Source organism: Anastrepha ludens, chromosome 5 (assembly GCF_028408465.1).
Source record: "Anastrepha ludens isolate Willacy chromosome 5, idAnaLude1.1, whole genome shotgun sequence".
NCBI classification, from domain to species: Eukaryota; Metazoa; Arthropoda; class Insecta; order Diptera; family Tephritidae; genus Anastrepha; species Anastrepha ludens.
In genome coordinates this window covers 61,853,110-61,871,179 of record NC_071501.1, presented here as the reverse complement: position 1 = coordinate 61,871,179, position 18,070 = coordinate 61,853,110, and the positions used below count along the sequence as shown (strand labels likewise).

The following is an 18,070-nucleotide window of genomic DNA, read 5'->3' as shown; positions in this document are numbered from 1 at the left end:
CTAATTCGACATTTTCATTATGTCTTTTTTCCAAATAAATTATTTGCTTCATTTGTATTTTACGAATACCGTTTTATTTTGTGTTTCATATACATATGTAATAAATTATTAGTTTAACGATATTTTATAACATAATAAAGAATTTCACAGCTGATATAGAAAACAAAATCTATTTGATTTTTAATCTTTAATTTATTTAAATAATATTTGTCGAGAATTTTTATAGCATCCCTTTAGCATCTCACTAGCTTTTCGGCAGCTTTTCAATTTGGAGTTATGAAATCCTCATAGCAGGCGCTGCATATAGGTGGAAATACTATCTAAATGGAAGTAGAGGAAGTATTCCCTTGTTTACTTGCATTCACATGCACATCACCACAATGCAGACCGACAAATGTTGATGATGGTGGTTCACATGTATAATTTGTGTCTGCAAGATATTAATAAAATTCAATGTACTTTTATAACTAAATATGTATACATACTCTCCATTTTCATTTAATAACAAAATTGATTTGATTGATTTCTTGAGAAGTTTTATCGTAATATTTTTTGCTGTGGTAAGTGTCTGCTCTAAATGCGGCAACAAAGAACATCAGGCCAAAAACTGCACACAAGCAGCAAGCTGCATAATATGTAGGAAGAAAAATGTAAGCGGCAAAGGACATGCGATGACCAGCAGCAAGTGCCGCGTGAAGGCAGCCCGCGGATTTGTATGAGGGCGTGTTGAGGAAAAATACGTCTATAGCTGCTACCTACCACCCAGCTTAACTCTGTCTGAAGCTACGAGCATCCTTGAGAATCTCGCCCCAGAAATTAAAGACCATAGTGTGGTCGTAGCTGATGATTTTAACGCTTGGGCTGTGAACTAGGAATGCCCTTGAACAAGTCCAAGAGGTCAAGCCCTTCTGGAAACTTTCGCCATGTTAGACATAGTCCTTATGAGCACAGGGAACCAGCAGACATTCCCAAAGGCGGGAATGGGATAATTCTCGCGATATTTTGCGAAATTAAGAAACACGACCAACCAAAGCTGCCAAATACATACGACGCGAGATACAGGGTCGACTCAATGGAGGCTGAGGTTATCGAAGTCATGATGGCAGATGTAACACTCACTGGCGATGCAACTGAGAAGGCTACGCAAGCTATGAAGCACCTAACAAAAGCATGCGATGCAGCCATGTCCAAAACAAGGCAAAACAGTGAACCCGTTTACTGTTGGACAGCGGATATTGCGGAATAGCGTAGAGAGTGCAACAGAGCAAGGCGAGTTTATCAACGTTCTAGAGCCACGCACAGTTTCCAAGAGAACGAGCTTCAGTATAAGCAAAAAGGAAGGAAGGAAAAGCAATTAGCTATTCCTTCTCCTTGTATTTTGTTCATATCGTTAATAATAATTAAAGAAACCAAAAACACCGAAATTTTCTACCAAAATAATTTCTATGAAGAAAAATCTCTCAAAGCAGTCTTGACAACTGATTGTCAATTTTGCAGGTAATCTGCCATATGTGAACGGGTAGATTAATTTGGTGGATTTATAGGTGATTAATGCATATGTGAACGTATTATTAGTTTGTTTAGTTTAAATCTCACAAATCCCAATATTACCAAGACATTCACTGAATTTTCACATATTTTTAATTTCTCCTCCTTTTGTTTGTTTGTTTTGAATTGGAAAGAGAGCTGACGTCATACTTGTCAAAACCCTGAAAGAGGAAGAGAGTTCTCCTCTGGTATTCTTTTCGCCTTGCCGTAAACGGTTACTTTGTTCTTGACGAATTTGACAGAAGAAGCGACATCACTTCCGAAACTAAGCAAACCTTTTTTTATTATTGTTGCAGCAGTGTAAGAATTCTCCATACATGTACGGGGAATGCTGCTGGAGTGACAGTCCTTGGACGGCTATACATAAATCTGATCGTTTAGGTGACATTGACCGACTGTCGGTGTTCAAAGGCGCCACCTTCAGTATTCTGTACATTGAGAAATAAACAAATTTCTGGTAACACTATTAGCGCTACCAACTACTTCGAGTTTATATATAAATATCAGAATAAAACAAATATATAGAAATAAATCACCCACAAATATCGTACTTGTGTATAATTGGCGTAAAATATTTTTAAGTCGAGTGCTACTGAAAAGCAACACAATTAGAATGTAGAAAGCGCTGGGTCAATAAATATGATGTGATTAAAACGAGTACATATGTATATGGTTAGTTTTTCTAGCAAAAAAGAGCCTAAAAAGAAAGCGAATAAATTATCTGCCTCCATAGCAGTCCTCAAAAATCTGAGGCTCAAATTTAATTAGAGTAGCTACTGAGTAACCAGTAGGTGGTGGTAGAGGCAATAATGGCTTTTATACGAGATCCTTGCGGGGTTGTATGCGTAGTCATCACCTACATCGCAATTATGTATGCTGACTATGTGGTACTTCGTTGGATTATTCTACAAACTATGGAGGACAGGTAAAAGACATATTAATTCCACTATTAATTTACAAAATAACTTTATTTCAACCAGCATTTGGGCCCCAGTACATGTGGTTATGTTTAATACAATAATTTTCCTATTGTGTATGTCCCACTTGAAAGCAGTGCTTTCAGACCCTGGACGTGTGCCATTGCCCGCGAGTCGCTTAGATTTTTCAGATCTACATACAACCGGGAAAAATAACAATGGCGGAGGCAGCGAGTGGTGTGTATATATATTAATTTATATTATTCTTTAGTTTACATTTTCATCCCTACTTAAAATTATAGGACAGTTTGCACTCGGTGTGAGACCTATCGTCCGCCACGCGCCCATCACTGCCGTATTTGTAAGCGCTGTATACGGCGCATGGATCATCATTGTCCTTGGATTAATAACTGTGTAGGAGAGAGAAATCAAAAATTTTTCTTACAGTTCCTTTTCTATGTCGGAATACTCTGTATTTATTCTGTTTCAATGGTGACCTACAGTTTCATATACCCTTGCACAAGTTGCAATGTATCTACTCTGGAAACGCAAACAAGAATGTAATAATAGATTTTTAAACATATTAAGTATTAAATAAATATTGGTGTACGTCATTCCAGGCTTCATAGTGTGATTCTGCTATTGGAGTCGGCACTATTTGGCCTTTTCGTGTTGGCTATAATGGTAGATCAAATGCATGCTATATTGCACGATGAGACGGCTGTCGAAGCGGTACAAATGAAGGGAAAAGATATGCAATTACCAAACCGGCGAAAAATTCAGTTATTCACTGATGTTTTTGGACGCGGCCATCCGGTTTGTTGGCTTATGCCGTGCACCAATTTCAATTCGTCACAGCGATACTATGATACTCCACTATTAATGAGCTACGATGTCTAAGAAAAATTAAAGGTATTCTACGACTGCACTGCACAGCTTCAGAATTGTGTACAAAAATTTACATTTTAAATATTTAATTTAACATACATTTTAGTTTTTATAAATTGGTGCTTTTGTTGCGTAGTCTTTGTTATGCGTAATACGTATTATTGAAATATCGATTGTATTTATAATTTCAATTATGCTATTTAGACCTCTAAGCGACTAGAAAATATTTTAAGTCGCCTTATATATAGATTATAATTGTTGTCACATACATAGTAAAATTTATGGTAAACTTTTACTTTGTTATTTTCTCATATAGCTCGTTAGTTCGATGATTGTATGCTTGGCATAACAATCACATAAAAATTTAGTATATAGTTATAGTCTTAACGAAAGCAAGCTTTGGTCTGCTCAAAAAATTAAAATATTCAATGCAATAATGATTTGTAAAAGAACACAAGACAGTTGCATTTAAAAGTCATAGGAGCGCTTAGAAGTGAATAACCAATCTTTTTGCAGTGTACTTTCTATCTATCATACAAATATTGCGCAGAGAAAAACGAAAAAAGGAATGAATTTATGAGTTAATATATATAAGACTGGCAAATATACAGAAAGGGCCATTTAACGTTAGTAACTTGAAATAGGTTTAAGTAAGAAACAAATTATTTTTTTCTTTGTTTCAAAGTAGGTTTTTTGTTTGTTTTAAATTCATCCCTTACGGTTAATACACCATATGATACAACAACTTTTTTCTAAAGCAAGAAATGGCAAACTTCCGAGGTAAAGCTCGTCATAAGAAATTATCTGCCGTTTGATTTTATATATATACAAATATATAAAATATATTACAATAACACGAGTTCGTGTTTGATCAGTGCGCACTGCCTTCAGGAGCAATTGTCATTATGTTGTTCTGGAAAGTTATGTATATGTATGTATATACTATATATTATATATAAGTTATGTACATATATAAATATATATACATCGTTCAAATGTAGTAGCCCATTTGATTAGCTAAATTTTTCAGAACAGCAACATAATGACAGAATTGCTCCTGCAGGCAGTGCGCACTGTACAACCACGAACTCTTGTTGTTGCATCCAATAAAGATCCAGTTCACATACTCCTTTTCCAAAGAGATGCACAAATTGCATGAAGGGCGTACCTCTTCTACCGAATAATAGTATAATTTTCTTGTTGTTATTGTAGCAGTATAAACATTATTCATACACATACATATATGAGGAATGTTGCTGAATTGAGTCTTTGGCCGAATATAAATCCGGATCGTTCCGGGTAGTTTCAGAAGGGTAATACCCCTTTTGCAAGTAAATTTTTAATATTTCCCAACGTTCAAGCGTAAATCAAGCCACTTGGATGTTAACCTAACTTTCTGCATTAATACCAATGTATTTTAGTTGGCATATTAACAACAATCAGTAGTTCAAGTTTCAAACGTTAGGTGACCCACCCTATATAAGTAACGTTTTCTCTAAAACTAAGAAAATTACAGAATATTGTTAAATTTTTTTTAAGTACTTATTTTAATATTAAATTTCTGTTTGAATAATTTGCACTTTGTTTTGGAAAAAATCAACGTTTGCCTCAAATGTACACATTCTTAAAAGATCTTTACAAGACAAGAAACACTTGCAACAAAATATAGCTGAATATCAGTTTAAAAATATCACTTTGAAGGTTTCTAAATTATTTTACTACTTTCTAAGATTGCACTAAATAAACTCGTTAATTGACTCGTTATTCTCTGAACACATATGTAGTAGTAAAACCTTCGAAAATTCCCTTACTCAGGTATGCAATGATATTCTCCTGTACCAAATATCAAAAGTAGGAAATCGAGAAAGTGAAATTAAAATAATGGTAATATTTTTACTTACATGACGCAATAAGAATATGGAGATTAATTACCACTAAATATTATATTTAATACTTATATTAATTGTGAACTTTGGCATCTGTATATTTATATGTATGTATGTGTACCGTGTTAGTTTATAAATACAAACATATGCAAGTATTGTGGAACTTTACTAAAGAAAACATTTAAATCAAATTAAAAGCCTATAATATATAGAAAAGAGGAAATCAACTCAATAGATTTCTACTAAACTTCCGCGGCAAAGATATTTTAAAATGAAACGTGTATTTTAGCGTAACCATTAGCGAAACTATTACATCTCGCATAAAAATATAATACATGTACATTTGGATAAAAACTTTTGTAAATTTATTTACTGATATAAATAAATGAATGAAATTGTATAAGGAAACCCAAGAGAAATTTTGTATTGTAATTATTTATCGTCAGGAACACAAATAACAGTTACACCTATATTAGGTAATTTTGTGCAATGTTACAGCTATACTTCCCATAACATCAAAGTTCGATCGCTTGTTTCGATCGCACATTTTAAATAGCAATAGCTCATAATTTTGTGTCTGCTTGCACCTAAGGCGATAAGATACTGATAAATGATAATGAAATAATTAAACAAAACTAAATCAATTCTGGGTAGGTAGGAGCTTAATATGATATATTATTGTACCAGGTTATGGGGGCTTTCTCGAGGCAGGTTAAGCAGTTCGTTGGTGGTTCGACGCCGATCACGGCATTCAGGGATCGAGAATTCAAGAAGATTGTTGGGCATTCTCTGTGAATAGCGTTTATGGCCTGTCTGCAGTCTGTCGGGTGCAGTAGAAGAAGAATTTCCCACTTGCTCACGGTTCATTCAACACGTTCCTGCTCTAGTTCATATTTTGTTATAGGCAGAGGTTGTCCAATTCGAGCAACTCTTGCTCATAACTTTTTTTTAATGAGCATTTGTTGTTGTCGTGTGAGGTATCAATAATAACACTGTTTAGTGAGAACTGTCAAACAACTCCCAGGTTTATAATACGTTCATATATAAGTAGATGATCTACTTTTTCGTGCTTAGCTGCCAATCTGTAATTAAAACGCGAGATTTCCCATACAAATTTTATCTCCGAAAATCTGACATTATAAAATAATCCTAGATAATAATCAAATTTTTTGTGTTTTCTATGTAATAGATCATTATTTTTACGCGTGCATTGCGTGACTACAATGGTACTACACGTTTTTTTGTGGTAATTACGATCATAGGTTAATTATTTGCATAAAATTAAATATATAAAAATACCTTTCTGTTGATGTAAATAATTGAATTCGTTTTCTATTTATGTACAGTGTACTCTCTCCTAACGGACACTTCTCTTAAGCGGACACTTTTTCAGTACATACGACAAATCCGTAAAGATTTTTTTTTCTTCTGAGAAGACAACCATCCCATAACTCGTTAACCTTCCCATATACTATTATTAACTTTGTTTACAGTTTTCTCATAAGCAGTCACCAAGCATAAGTTGACAAATTTTCCCTTAGGTGTCTGCTTAAGAGATTACACTGCACATGTGCTTGTAATATAAAACTAATATTTAATTATCTTTCCTTTAAAGTACCATCTCATAATAATAATAAATTATTAAGTAAGTTAGTACCGTTATAATAAATATATAAAGTTCTTTCGACCTCCTTTTAGTTTTTTTTAGCGAAATGGTACATATTCTTTACTATTCATGTTTAGACCAAGTTTCTGTTAGTTTGTAATAGCCTTTTTATAGACAAACTAGCTGTACCCGGCGCGCGTTGCTACGCCAACAACTAAAATAAATTTAAGAAAAATAACTTTAAAGAAAAATCAGTACACCAGCACTAATACTTAATCAATATTTTTTTCGAAAGTTGGCAACCTTTTTAGGCTTACTGTCAAAATCATATGTTAATCCGACCATTTGTTTACAAGTTACAGTGCTTTAAGTGACGCTACTTTTGAGTTAAAAAAAAAAATTAATTCAAAGCAATTCCGTGTGTCCCCAGTTCGTCAGAATCAGGTCGGTTTGAAGCAGGCATTCCCAGTTGCACCAGTGCCTTGTTAGCGATTGTCAAACATATGTCTTCAATCCACTGGTGGCGAGTTACATCTAATGAACATGTCATATTCGTTTTCTCTGTGCAAAAATACATAGTCATACTAATTTATATATGACAGTCGGTTGAACGGAGCAGAAGTTGCTACTTTCAGCGCCACCTGGCGGCGAGGGGCATCAATGAGCATATTCTACAAACCTTCTCCGTGGAAAAATACATACATATATATACCAATTTTTATAATAATCGGTCCAGTAGTTTTATAGTTCATCGATGACATACAGACAAACATTCCTTTTTATATACCTATAAAGATTTAATCCAGTTTACTTTCCTCGCAATAATGCCGCATCTATCCGCCCCTTGCCAGAGTTGTCAAATTTTCGTTTGTCAGCATATTCATGAGGTGCATTCTCTTTTATCAAACTGTTGCTCTCGCACAATGTAAATGTGTGGCATTTTCTACCCTCTATAAAGAGTGCTCTGTGTTTTTGTTCCAATTTCGTTTGTTAACATTTTGATTGAAATTAAATAAATCAGCCATTTTATTGATGTCACCTTGTATAGAGTTGCCTTGCCTACTTCTTTTCCAACAGAGAACGAACGGCTGCTACCAAACACGGAAGAAACAATAAAAGAGAATGTCAAATCAGCATGTTAAATGCACCAAAAACTTATGTTTACTGCAGTTGTTGAATTGGTGAATTGTGTTATTTGGAAATTTTTAGTGAAAACGTTGTCAACAATTTATTTTCTTTGGTGAGTGAAATAAGATAACGCATACTTCAATAAGCCAGCCCCTAAATTATTTTGTGAATGATGTATCCAACCCAAATAAATACATTAACACCCTTTCGTTGTTGGATTTATTTCGACATACAAAATATATAGACAGTTTGAATGGGCATATGAAATATTCTTCAAGTTTGTAACCGTCGGCCAGTGACAATGGCAATGCAATTGGTTATTTACTTGTGGCAATAAAGACACAGGCGCATATGTGGCGAAGAACTCTCGTCACAACAGTGTGGAGGAACAATGCCACGTGGGTCGCGTTCCGGCTTCAATAGATGTTTCTGCAGAGACCAAATTATATCACTAGCCAAAGCGCTGATGCACAACTTAATGCCTGATTCATAATTTAATTTGTTTGTTGCATAGCTGAGTATAGCTTTCGCCATCTGACACGTAAGGAAATTGCGATTCAAATCTATATGAAGACCTTAGTGACTTTCGGCTTATTCTAAAATAAATCTGCGAATTACTTACTAAGTAGTTCGGGGCGAACGTCCATAATTTTATTAGAGAAATGACAATCAATCGCAGCGAAAACCCGCTTGCCAACACCTGTAATTAGTTCGCGTTTGAATTTGATGATGTAGTGCTCAATGAAAATCAACTCGTTGCGGCACAAATTTGGAATATTCTTAAATATGTGCTCCTCCGAGTGGACCTTGATGGAGGCAAGTGAACCCTTAACACCAAGACATAGAGTTAACTAAATTTAGTCGAAATAAATAACTCTCTATTTTACCACTGGTGTTGGCGTTCGTGTATCCACGGCCTTAATATCAACCATTGGGTGTATGGCGTAACTGGATTCGCCTATTGTCATTGGTAATCGACTAAATGATACTATGGTCGGACGCTGACTGTTCTCTTCATAACCCGCTTCCACTTGTTCACGTATACTTGCAATAATTTGCGATGATCTCTAAAATATTGAAACGTATTTTTTTACAATGTACTCTTAACTAACGAAATTACATACGAATAACACAAAACGTTTGGCTTCGTCAAAGAACTGATCCACACGATCTCTCACTTGATTACAAACTCTGGAGTCTGTACTCAAATCCTTGTCAAATTTTTTAATAATATGTGTTATGATGAACTTTGCTGCCTTGTATATTGGGTCGCCAGACTCAAAAGGCATCGACAACTGATTTTCTATATCAATGGCTGTATTTAATGCTTCACAAAGTTGATGATCCAAGAGTTGGTCGAAACTTTCATTAGGTCTATCACAGAACGCCATTCCATTATCAGTTTTTGGTTTAGGCCTTAATAAATACTTTGGTTTCTTCTTAGGTTTTCTATTTAGTTTATTCTGTTTTTTGGTAAGTTTTGCACGATTTTTTATTTCGTTTTGAATACGTAACCATTTCTCACTATATTTTTGCCGGTGATCCTAATTAAAGAAAATTATAATAAAATATTTAAATAAAAATTGTTTCTTCTCGATGTATCCCAAACCTCAATAAATTGTTTTCTCTCTTTAGTCATCGTATTTAGCAGACCTTTCATCTTATCCTGATATGCTATGCGCTCCTTCAGACGTTTCTCCCAGAAAATGGTTTGAATATACTCATTTTTTCTAAACCGCTCCTCCTCTACATTGCGTAAATTCTTCTGTAAGCGGTCCTGTTTAAACTGGAATACTTTTTTCAATTTGATCAGATGTTTTCGCTGCAAGTCTGCAGCAGCTTCCAAGTGCCGCTGTATTTTCATATGATTTAGGAGCTTTCGGTATTCGTGGTAGGCCTTTCCCATTTCATCGGCAGCCACTTTACGTGCTATCCTATCCTGTGTTTGTTGCCACATTTTTTGAAAGCGAGCAGCTCTTATGTTCTCTAGCTTTCTTTTACGGCCCTGTATTTCAGTGAAACTGTTCTGTCGCGCGGCCAAATTGTGGTGATCTCGAGCAGTTATTGCCTCGGCATTAGTTATTAGCATCCGGTCGTGTTGTTCATTTTCCTAATGCGGATTGTAATATTTAAGCAGAACCTGCTGAAATCACTATATAAACTATTATAGCGATAAACTATATACCTGGCGATTTATTTCCTGTAATACGTAATAAAGCCTAGTTCTGTGCAATTGCTGTCGGTATTCATTGAAATCTTTTAAATTACAAATCACATCATTGTTTTGTGTTATTTCGCCGTTTTCACGCAAACGCTGTTAAACATCGAAATAGGGCATTCAAAAAAGTTAAGTGATGCACATTAACTTCTCACCTTCAGATTCCGCTCATTGGCATAAAATGTTTTCAAATTTGAATCATGTAATGGATTGTATTCAGGTAAGCTTTCCCGAACTGAGGGGTCAAATTCTTGTTTCAAATATTTAAACTTAATGAAAATGTATTAATCTCAGTTAAAAAACTATCTTCTCTGTTGAACCCACCGATTGCCCAATTTTATTCTTCGAAAATATAACTTGATTCCCGGGACACTTGAGCATAGGCAATTTCGAATTTAATGGTATGAGCTCCCAGCCTGGTAAGCTATTAATGGGAAGACCAGATTTGAATGTTAGGTTTGGTACTTCGGCCACATCCAATTTAGGTCGTCGAGGTAGAGAAAGCACATCAATCATTTTTCCGTAATCAGCTAATAATTAATTAGTGCATAAACCAAACTCTGATTTGTTTTTGCCTGGACTCAAAAATTCTGATTTAGTGATTTTTAAGCTATTTTTTTACGAAGTCTTATGATACAAAGCTACATATGTATATAGTATATCGACTGAAAAAAAATTGACTTAAAAAGTTTAGGAACAAGTTTTTTTATTTGAAAAAATAAAGTGTACAATTTTAGAAATGAAACATGGATATGTATCTAATAAAATTATGTATATTTTTCTTTTAATTTTTACTCTACTAATCATCCAAATATATGACTATTGTCGTTGTTGTGAAAGCATTGAAATGCTGCTGAATTGCCAGTCCTTGGACAGATACTATACGTATGGAAATACACTTTGAGGCTTTTAGAGCTTTTATTATATGGAAGGTAGGTGTGTTTATTTGCGGTTTTAAATGGTAATCGTCCCTATACCACTACTAATATTTAAATTATGCATCTCGAAAATCCCCCAACCACCAGAGAGAGAGCTTCTTTATGTTGTTGTTGTTGTAAAGGATCTTTCAGAAAAGACGCCGAGATGTCAGTGAATAATTGCTAGATGGTACTTTTTGACATTTGTGAAGTGATAGATGTACAATTTTACACAATAGAACAACGCGCCAAATTGTTAAAACTTATTATGAAAATGGTCTATCTTTAAGAACAACATATCTCAAAATTCGTTATTTTTTTGATGAAAATAGTCATTGGAATGAGTTGACAATTCAATGGTTTGTGAAAAGATTGCAAGAAAGTAGCTCTGTCGAGCATTTTTGAGCAGGTATTTGAGGTACAATGAAAACCATCTAGAATAATTTTTTCATGTTATCTAAATACAGAAACGCAGACCTGGCTAAGGGGTGGCGGGGCTAAACCAACCCTTAAATTAATTGACTAAGCTGCTCTTTACAGTTGGTATAATTTAAAGTATTTGCATATAGTACTTGCGTGTTTGTTGTTAGTGATGCAATTGTGGAGGCGATCGCTGTTGTGGTAGTATACACGGTTGTTGTTGTGGCTGTTGATACTGCGGTAGTTATGTATTGTCTTTGTATTGTTATTGTTGTTGTAGACTTTTTAGTGGATGTCTCATCAGAGTGTGAAGTTGGAATAGTATAGGTATATTTATTTTTGTTGGAGAGAGAAGCAGTTGGTGATAGTGGAGTGATTGGGGTAGTGTATTGAGCAGTCCAAGGGAGCGCATCTGCCGGATTCACAGGTGATGCGGCGTTTTTCGTTTATTGACTGCGTATTAAGGCGGTAAGAGAGGAGTCATTTTACTCTCACTTGACATTTTTTGACTACGCGCACTTAGCAAACACGTTTGAGAGAGCGCTCTGAGACTGTTTTTATCCGGTGGGAGTTTGTTCTCAGTACGAGCATAACTCGGTGTAGGTGGTGTTCGCTCTACTGGCTTAACCGGATAAACTTTACTTTTTTTTTTAATTTTTATTATTGTTTGTTTTTTGTTTTATTTATTCTTTTAGATTGATTATTTTTGTTGATCCAAACTGTATTGCGATCCGCAATATTTTGGTTAAAGCGTCTATTTCGCTGGTTGTTGTATTTTTATTATTTCTTTAAGCACAGATATATGGTAGATATTGGAGCGTAAAAAAAAAAACACGTCCGCACTGATGTACATGATTTAAAACAAACAATCGTGCCAAAATCGACGGTATAAAGCCCCAAATGCTTGACAAGGTGATGACAAACGCAGAAAAAAGATCGCAGTTTGTGATTGCTAATAAAGGTTGCCGCTTGATTGATATTGTATTAAAAAAATTGTTTAAATAAATTGTAAATAACCAAACCAAATAAAAATACTTCACTTATACAAATCAGGTTTTTTTTTTCAAAGTTATTCAATGTTTTCATACCGACATAAAAGATGGCGCACCCTGTATATTAGGCGAACCGGCTAACATTAGTAATCTAGGGCTAGTGTACACGTCCTTCTGAATTGTCGTTCGCCTTTCTATTCTCATAGGCTTTCTATTTCAATTTTAATATAAAAAATGCATTATTACATTTGATTTTTGTACAGTGTGATATTCGTGAAATATTTTATTACTTAACCTAAAAACCATTAAAATTTATGGATGAACATAAATCAAAAGTGTCGTGATGTACGTTCGGACAGACAAACATGTCTATGTCATAAATTTTTTATTATTCCTAATTACTAAAAATTTATACAAATATTTAAACTAAAAAATCTGAGCGAATTTTGTTTCCAACCAAAAACAAGAATTTCAGTAATTATTTTCCTTTACAGCATGCCATACGCTGGGGCGTATGAGTAACGCAATACAATTTTTATTGCTGCCAACATTCGAAATTGACGAGCCATGAGGAAACAAATCACTAGCTCGTGCTGAAAGAACTAATATATACCCGAATACGTTTACAAAACGACTTTGTGCCAACAATTCATTTTTTCACTTGCCTTTGCGCCCATTGCTCCCGAAGCTTTCAAGATTCAAGCCTTAAGCCTTTCACTCATAATGCGTCGCTGTTAGGTTGCACATTACTTGTTCGTACTCTGTTCGCTTTTCTTATAAAATATGTTTGGTCTTTTGAAGCGCAGCCGTAGAGTTTTCGAGTTAGCGCAAAAGCAAAAGCAATAACAAACGCATTATTATGATATTTTAATCATAACTTATATAATAATAATTTATTTCAGACCGATTTTGGTTTATAGTTAAAAGGAAACTGACTTACATTTGTGTTCCTGACAATTGAGGTAGAACAGCATTAAAAACTCCTTTTTTGCGTTTTCTGTCTTGCAAATTGAACAAGAATAAAATGGTGTCATATGTAAATAGTAGGATGTAAAGAATGGGAAATCAACAAATAATTACAGGGTTTTGTTTTGAATTCGAGAGATATTGTTCAGTCGACAAATGAGAATTGATAGTTAGGTTAAAAACTCAACTAGAAACTCAAACTTTGTTGCTCGTAACTTATTGAATAGGGGGAGATGGGGGTAAAAGAGGAACGCCGAGTTTCTCGTACTCGTACTTGACGTATGTGAACACGACGCACAACACCAAAATAGAATTCACAAAGGTGAAGCAACAAAATATTCCCTGTGTGAACGCGGTCTAATAAAAACCTACATTCTTAAACGACAAATTGTACAATAAAGCCGAGTGCTCAGCCTCCAAGTCAACAAGTCCCGGAAAGGCTCACCTTTTCTCGAAAAAGTACATCGATGCCAGAATAAAATTTGCAACAGAGCCTTTGAATTCGCCCGCTCAAAAATGGCTCATCGTGTTGTGGATAGAGGAAAGTAACATCGTGTTAGGTTAGTAACAGGAGGGCAATAGGTCATGGAGAACCGAAAATACTTGTGTTACCACTAGAAAAGATCAAGAGAATTGCTCAATCTCTCAAGACAGAGCGTCTCGAAGATCCTTACTTGTGTCACCGATCATTGGTTGTTAGGTAGGCACTCTTCTACACTAGGAGTATTTTCTCATGCATACTGCAGAAGTTGTAGAGACCAGGAAGAGGAAGAAACCGTAGAACACGTTCTCTGTAATTGTCCAGCCATAGCTAGGAATAGAGCAAGTTTGTTAACGGAACGGGTTGGTGTCGAAATTCTGTATGTACAAAATTCTGCTTTCAAAATTCTGTATTACAAAATTCTGTATTAAAATATAATGTTAACAATGTTAAAGAGGTAATGTAATTATTTAATTTATTATTATTATTATTTTTTATTATTATTCGAGATATTAAATAAAAAATAATAATAATTTTTTCTTCAGTTTCGATAGAATCCACAGTATTTTTGCGTAGAACTTTTTTTCGCGTGGGCGGCCTTCGGCCGCGCTTTAAAAAAATAACCCTCATCAGTCCAACTCCGGCTACGCAATCCACAGTATTTTTGCGTAGAGCTCTTCTAAAAAAACGACAGCTGCGAAGAATTATTAAGAAAATAAATGAATTAAGTCACACTACATATTTAAAAAGAATTCGAACAAATATTGTAATTGGCTAAACTAAAATATTGTTATCGCTTAAACATATACATATGTATATTTATGGAATAAATGTTTATTTTGTTACTTCTTGTATGACGAAAATCACAAAACTTGAATAAAGCAGAATTTTTCGCATTAAACATGCAGAATTTTGAAAAAGCAGAATTTTAGAAAGCAGAATTTTAAAAAGCAGAATTTTAAAAAAGCAGAATTTTAAAAAGCAGAATTTTTTTGCAACTTACAGAATTTTGTCATCCAGAATTTTGTAATACAGAATAATGACACGCTCCCTAAAGGAACTATTTATATATTCTTTGATATATTGTGCATTCAACAAAAGATTTTAATCGCGGATAGAAGCACGTTTTGTTAAAAAATAAAATGGAGGTTCAGAGGTTCAATTTATCGCATTGAACAGTTCACATGCACCTGGTTCAGTTGGGAAAGGTTTCAAAGCTGGGAAAATGGGTTCCGCAGAGACTTTCCGTCGCCAACCTTCAGCAGAGGGTGAATGTGTGTTCTCAGCTGCTGCAACGGCTTGAAAATGAAAGTTCTTTGAACCGTATCGTTACTGGTGATGAAAAATGGGTCCTTTACAATAATTCTGTTCGCAAACGCCAATGGTTAGATAAAAATGAAACACCAGAACCGACCCCTAGAGATGGCCTTCACCCCAAGAAGATTCCTCTCTCTGTTTGGTGGGATATGGCCGGTATTGTTTATTATGAACTTCTGGAAAAAAACCAGACGATAACTGGTGATTATTATTCCCATCAGCTATCAAACCTAAATGAGGCACTTAAAAAAATTAGACCGTCTTTAGTGAATAGAGGCAACTTTTTGTTTCATCACGACAACGCAAGGCCTCGTACCGCAAGGCAAACATTAGGCAAGCTGAACGAGCTCGGATGGGAGCTAATGCCCCATCCACTATACTCTCCGGATATTGCACCTTGTGATTATCACCTTTTCCGTGGACTTCAATCCCTCATGAGTAACAAGAACTACTCCTCAAAAGAAGCTATAAAAAGGGATATCGAAGCGTATTTTGGCTCCAAGGACAAACAATTTTTTGAGCAGGGAATTAAAAATTTGCCTAAACGTTGGGAAGACATTGTAAATAATGAAGGAAAATATATTATTGATTAATAAATACTTAAAGCATATTTTTTATTTATTTTAAAACCACCTTTAAAAAACTCATGAACTTATGGACTGACCTGATATTTTGGCTCTCTTACGGAAGTATTGGGTGTTGGAATAAAACCTATCCTACGCTTCATAAGAACGTATAAATGGTTCCATAATAAATAAATACTAAGGTTCCCGTGTTACGTATTGTTGTAAAACTTGTGGAGCTTGTAAGTTTTATATCAAATTAGCATTATTAAAAAATAATAGATGGTTTAGAAGAAATTGTGCAGAGTAAAATTCACCCATTCTTTCGTCACATTGCCAACAGCTTGGTGATCTGTGCTTTTTTACATTTTCCGCAGTAATATCAAACGAACTATAAGAACTATTATAAAGTTACCCACAAGCCCTAATTTTTAGCAACAAACAAAAACCTGGAAAGAAAATTTCATTTATTGATCAACAGTGCCTCACAATGTCGTGAACGCATCCATAAGCAATTTTCAAGCCCTCTGCCAGCTCTCTGATGGTTAATTTGCGTTTATTGATCAACTCTTCTTTCACTTTATTGATTTTTCCATGACATAGTTTTCAATGTCGACGGCCTGTAACTACGTTCGTCATCCTCGATGGACTCACAATCTCTTCTGAAACGTTCATGCCACTCATAAAAGGAGGTTTTCTTTAGAGTATCATTACCGAAACAATTTCCCAACAATTCTAAGGTTATCGCATTATTGTATCCATTTTTTAAGTTTAATACAAACTCATTGTAGCAAATTCAAATCCATTTTCGAAACTGTAAAAGTCGAAAACACGTGCACAGGTATTGTAGATTTAATTAAGACGGCGTAACTTTTATGAATGTGAAGCAATGGCCATAAAACTGATAGGATCACAGATGTATCCAAATTGGAAAATCACAGATGTATACTCATATGTATTATATTTGGAAACAAATTTCATTGATTGATTGTTCTACAGCCTCAGAAAGAAATAGGGGCCAATGAAGTTGAGTCTGCTTAATTTAAAAATTTTCATTCCTAATATTACAAATTCCAACTTTTCGATAATCCACTCAACAAATTCACCGCGCAAGCTATAATCGTTTATGATGCATTCTTTCTGGCAACAATGTAGAGCGTTTACTTTTTTCAAACTCATCTGTCAGCGGGCTTATGCTTTGCCCGTGTCATCGGTAAATTTTGAAGGAATTATTCGCATATGCAAGCATCTTCATTTGATTTAATCGTAAATTTTGAATAAAATAATAAAAAAAAACTTTCAGTAATAAGTATTTTAAGATTTTTTTGCATATTCAAATGCATATTTTTAGTTTTTGGGTATATGAGCGCTAATTTTAATACGTATTTTAATATGCATGCGTAAAATTATCCGCTTTGATTATGACTGTACACACAGAATTACATATTCAAAATATAAACTTTAACAAAATCAACTTGTTTCCTTATTAAAACAGCAAGCAAATATTCCTATTTAAGTTATCGTATTTAGCGATACACTTCTTTTCTGATAACTTCAAGCTTTTTAAAATCTCGGCAAAAATATTATCATAGCGCTTTTTCATATTCAAACCATGTACCATAAGAAACGGCAATTTGCTTATCACCACACAATCTTGTCACAAAAAAAGCTCCTATATGTGAGAAAATGTAGTTTATGCTTTGAGGCATTTCCAGTAATAACCATAAACATAAACAAGTAATAACAGGCTTGCTACTCATCGTTTCAAATTGGGTGAGCTCGTATGAAGTGCCTGTAAAAAATTACAAAGCGCTTGAGAAAAAATAAAATAAATATTTCAGTGCTATTCAGATCTGTTCCATTTTATAGATAAATATGTATGTATGTATGTATATGTATATATATATACTTTGACATAGATTATCGTATTTGCTATAATTTCCTTAACATATCCTCCCATATCAAAAGCTGCCTCGTGGCCAAATGTACTAGTACTACTTCTTTCCATACAAGCAATTGGTATTTCAAACATGGATGTATCTACGAGATGCCAATCGCCAGATTTCGATCAGAAATAAACCAGTCTCATACTAGTTCGAAATAGACAAACAAATACTAGTCCAATTAAAAAGTAAATTCATGTATATATGTGCGTCTGCTAAAAAACTACCAGTTATCCAGCTGTTCTGATTAGAACTCTAAAATGCGTCACAGCGAGGCAAT

At 34.5% G+C, this 18,070-nt stretch overlaps 3 protein-coding genes across 5 annotated transcripts in view; 2 read left to right on the top strand and 1 right to left on the bottom strand.

Moving 5' to 3' along the window:
- Window positions 1-1,987: 1,987 nt before the first annotated feature.
- LOC128863842 (palmitoyltransferase ZDHHC3) lies at window positions 1,988-5,648 on the top strand. The gene is made up of 4 exons (XM_054103211.1): window positions 1,988-2,473; window positions 2,529-2,702; window positions 2,768-3,025; window positions 3,086-5,648. Exons 1-4 carry the CDS (start codon window positions 2,358-2,360, stop codon window positions 3,363-3,365), a joined length of 828 nt encoding a protein of 275 aa, XP_053959186.1. The 5' UTR covers window positions 1,988-2,357; the 3' UTR covers window positions 3,366-5,648.
- A 2,308-nt stretch (window positions 5,649-7,956) lies between these two features.
- LOC128865392 (tRNA-dihydrouridine(16/17) synthase [NAD(P)(+)]-like) overlaps window positions 7,957-18,070 on the top strand; it is a 58,958-nt gene continuing 48,844 nt past the window's right edge. The window contains exons 1-2 of one of the 2 annotated variants that reach the window (XM_054105721.1): window positions 7,957-8,085; window positions 11,032-11,123. In XM_054105721.1, the coding sequence (XP_053961696.1) occupies window positions 11,079-11,123 (45 nt within the window). In that variant the 5' untranslated portion in view covers window positions 7,957-8,085; window positions 11,032-11,078. The remainder of the gene's footprint in view (window positions 8,086-11,031; window positions 11,124-18,070) is intronic. The other variant, XM_054105723.1, reaches the window with a different exon arrangement.
- On the bottom strand, window positions 8,159-10,874 carry LOC128865391 (fibrous sheath-interacting protein 2). 2 transcript variants are annotated; one of them, XM_054105719.1, is made up of 8 exons: window positions 10,516-10,869; window positions 10,347-10,460; window positions 10,159-10,287; window positions 9,583-10,083; window positions 9,098-9,517; window positions 8,861-9,040; window positions 8,596-8,800; window positions 8,159-8,536 (listed from the first exon to the last, which is right to left on the bottom strand). In XM_054105719.1, exons 1-8 carry the CDS (start codon window positions 10,705-10,707, stop codon window positions 8,295-8,297), a joined length of 1,983 nt encoding a protein of 660 aa, XP_053961694.1. In that variant the 5' UTR covers window positions 10,708-10,869; the 3' UTR covers window positions 8,159-8,294. The 2 variants fall into 2 exon arrangements, with proteins under 2 accessions (XP_053961694.1, XP_053961695.1); XM_054105720.1 differs by having other exon boundaries at window positions 8,369-8,507; window positions 10,516-10,874.

Excerpts from the sequence above, each read along its gene's own strand:
- LOC128863842 (XM_054103211.1), top strand. The coding sequence starts at position 2,358 with ATGGCTTTTATACGAGATCCTTGCGGGGTTGTATGCGTAGTCATCACC. Across the intron at positions 2,474-2,528 it reads CTACAAACTATGGAGGACAG|CATTTGGGCCCCAGTACATG; the intron begins GTAAAAGACATA and ends TATTTCAACCAG. Across the intron at positions 3,026-3,085 it reads CTGGAAACGCAAACAAGAAT|GCTTCATAGTGTGATTCTGC; the intron begins GTAATAATAGAT and ends ACGTCATTCCAG.
- LOC128865391 (XM_054105719.1), bottom strand. The coding sequence starts at position 10,707 with ATGATTGATGTGCTTTCTCTACCTCGACGACCTAAATTGGATGTGGCC. Across the intron at positions 10,461-10,515 it reads AGAATAAAATTGGGCAATCG|TTTAAATATTTGAAACAAGA; the intron begins GTGGGTTCAACA and ends ATTTTCATTAAG. Across the intron at positions 10,288-10,346 it reads CCAATGAGCGGAATCTGAAG|CGTTTGCGTGAAAACGGCGA; the intron begins GTGAGAAGTTAA and ends GATGTTTAACAG.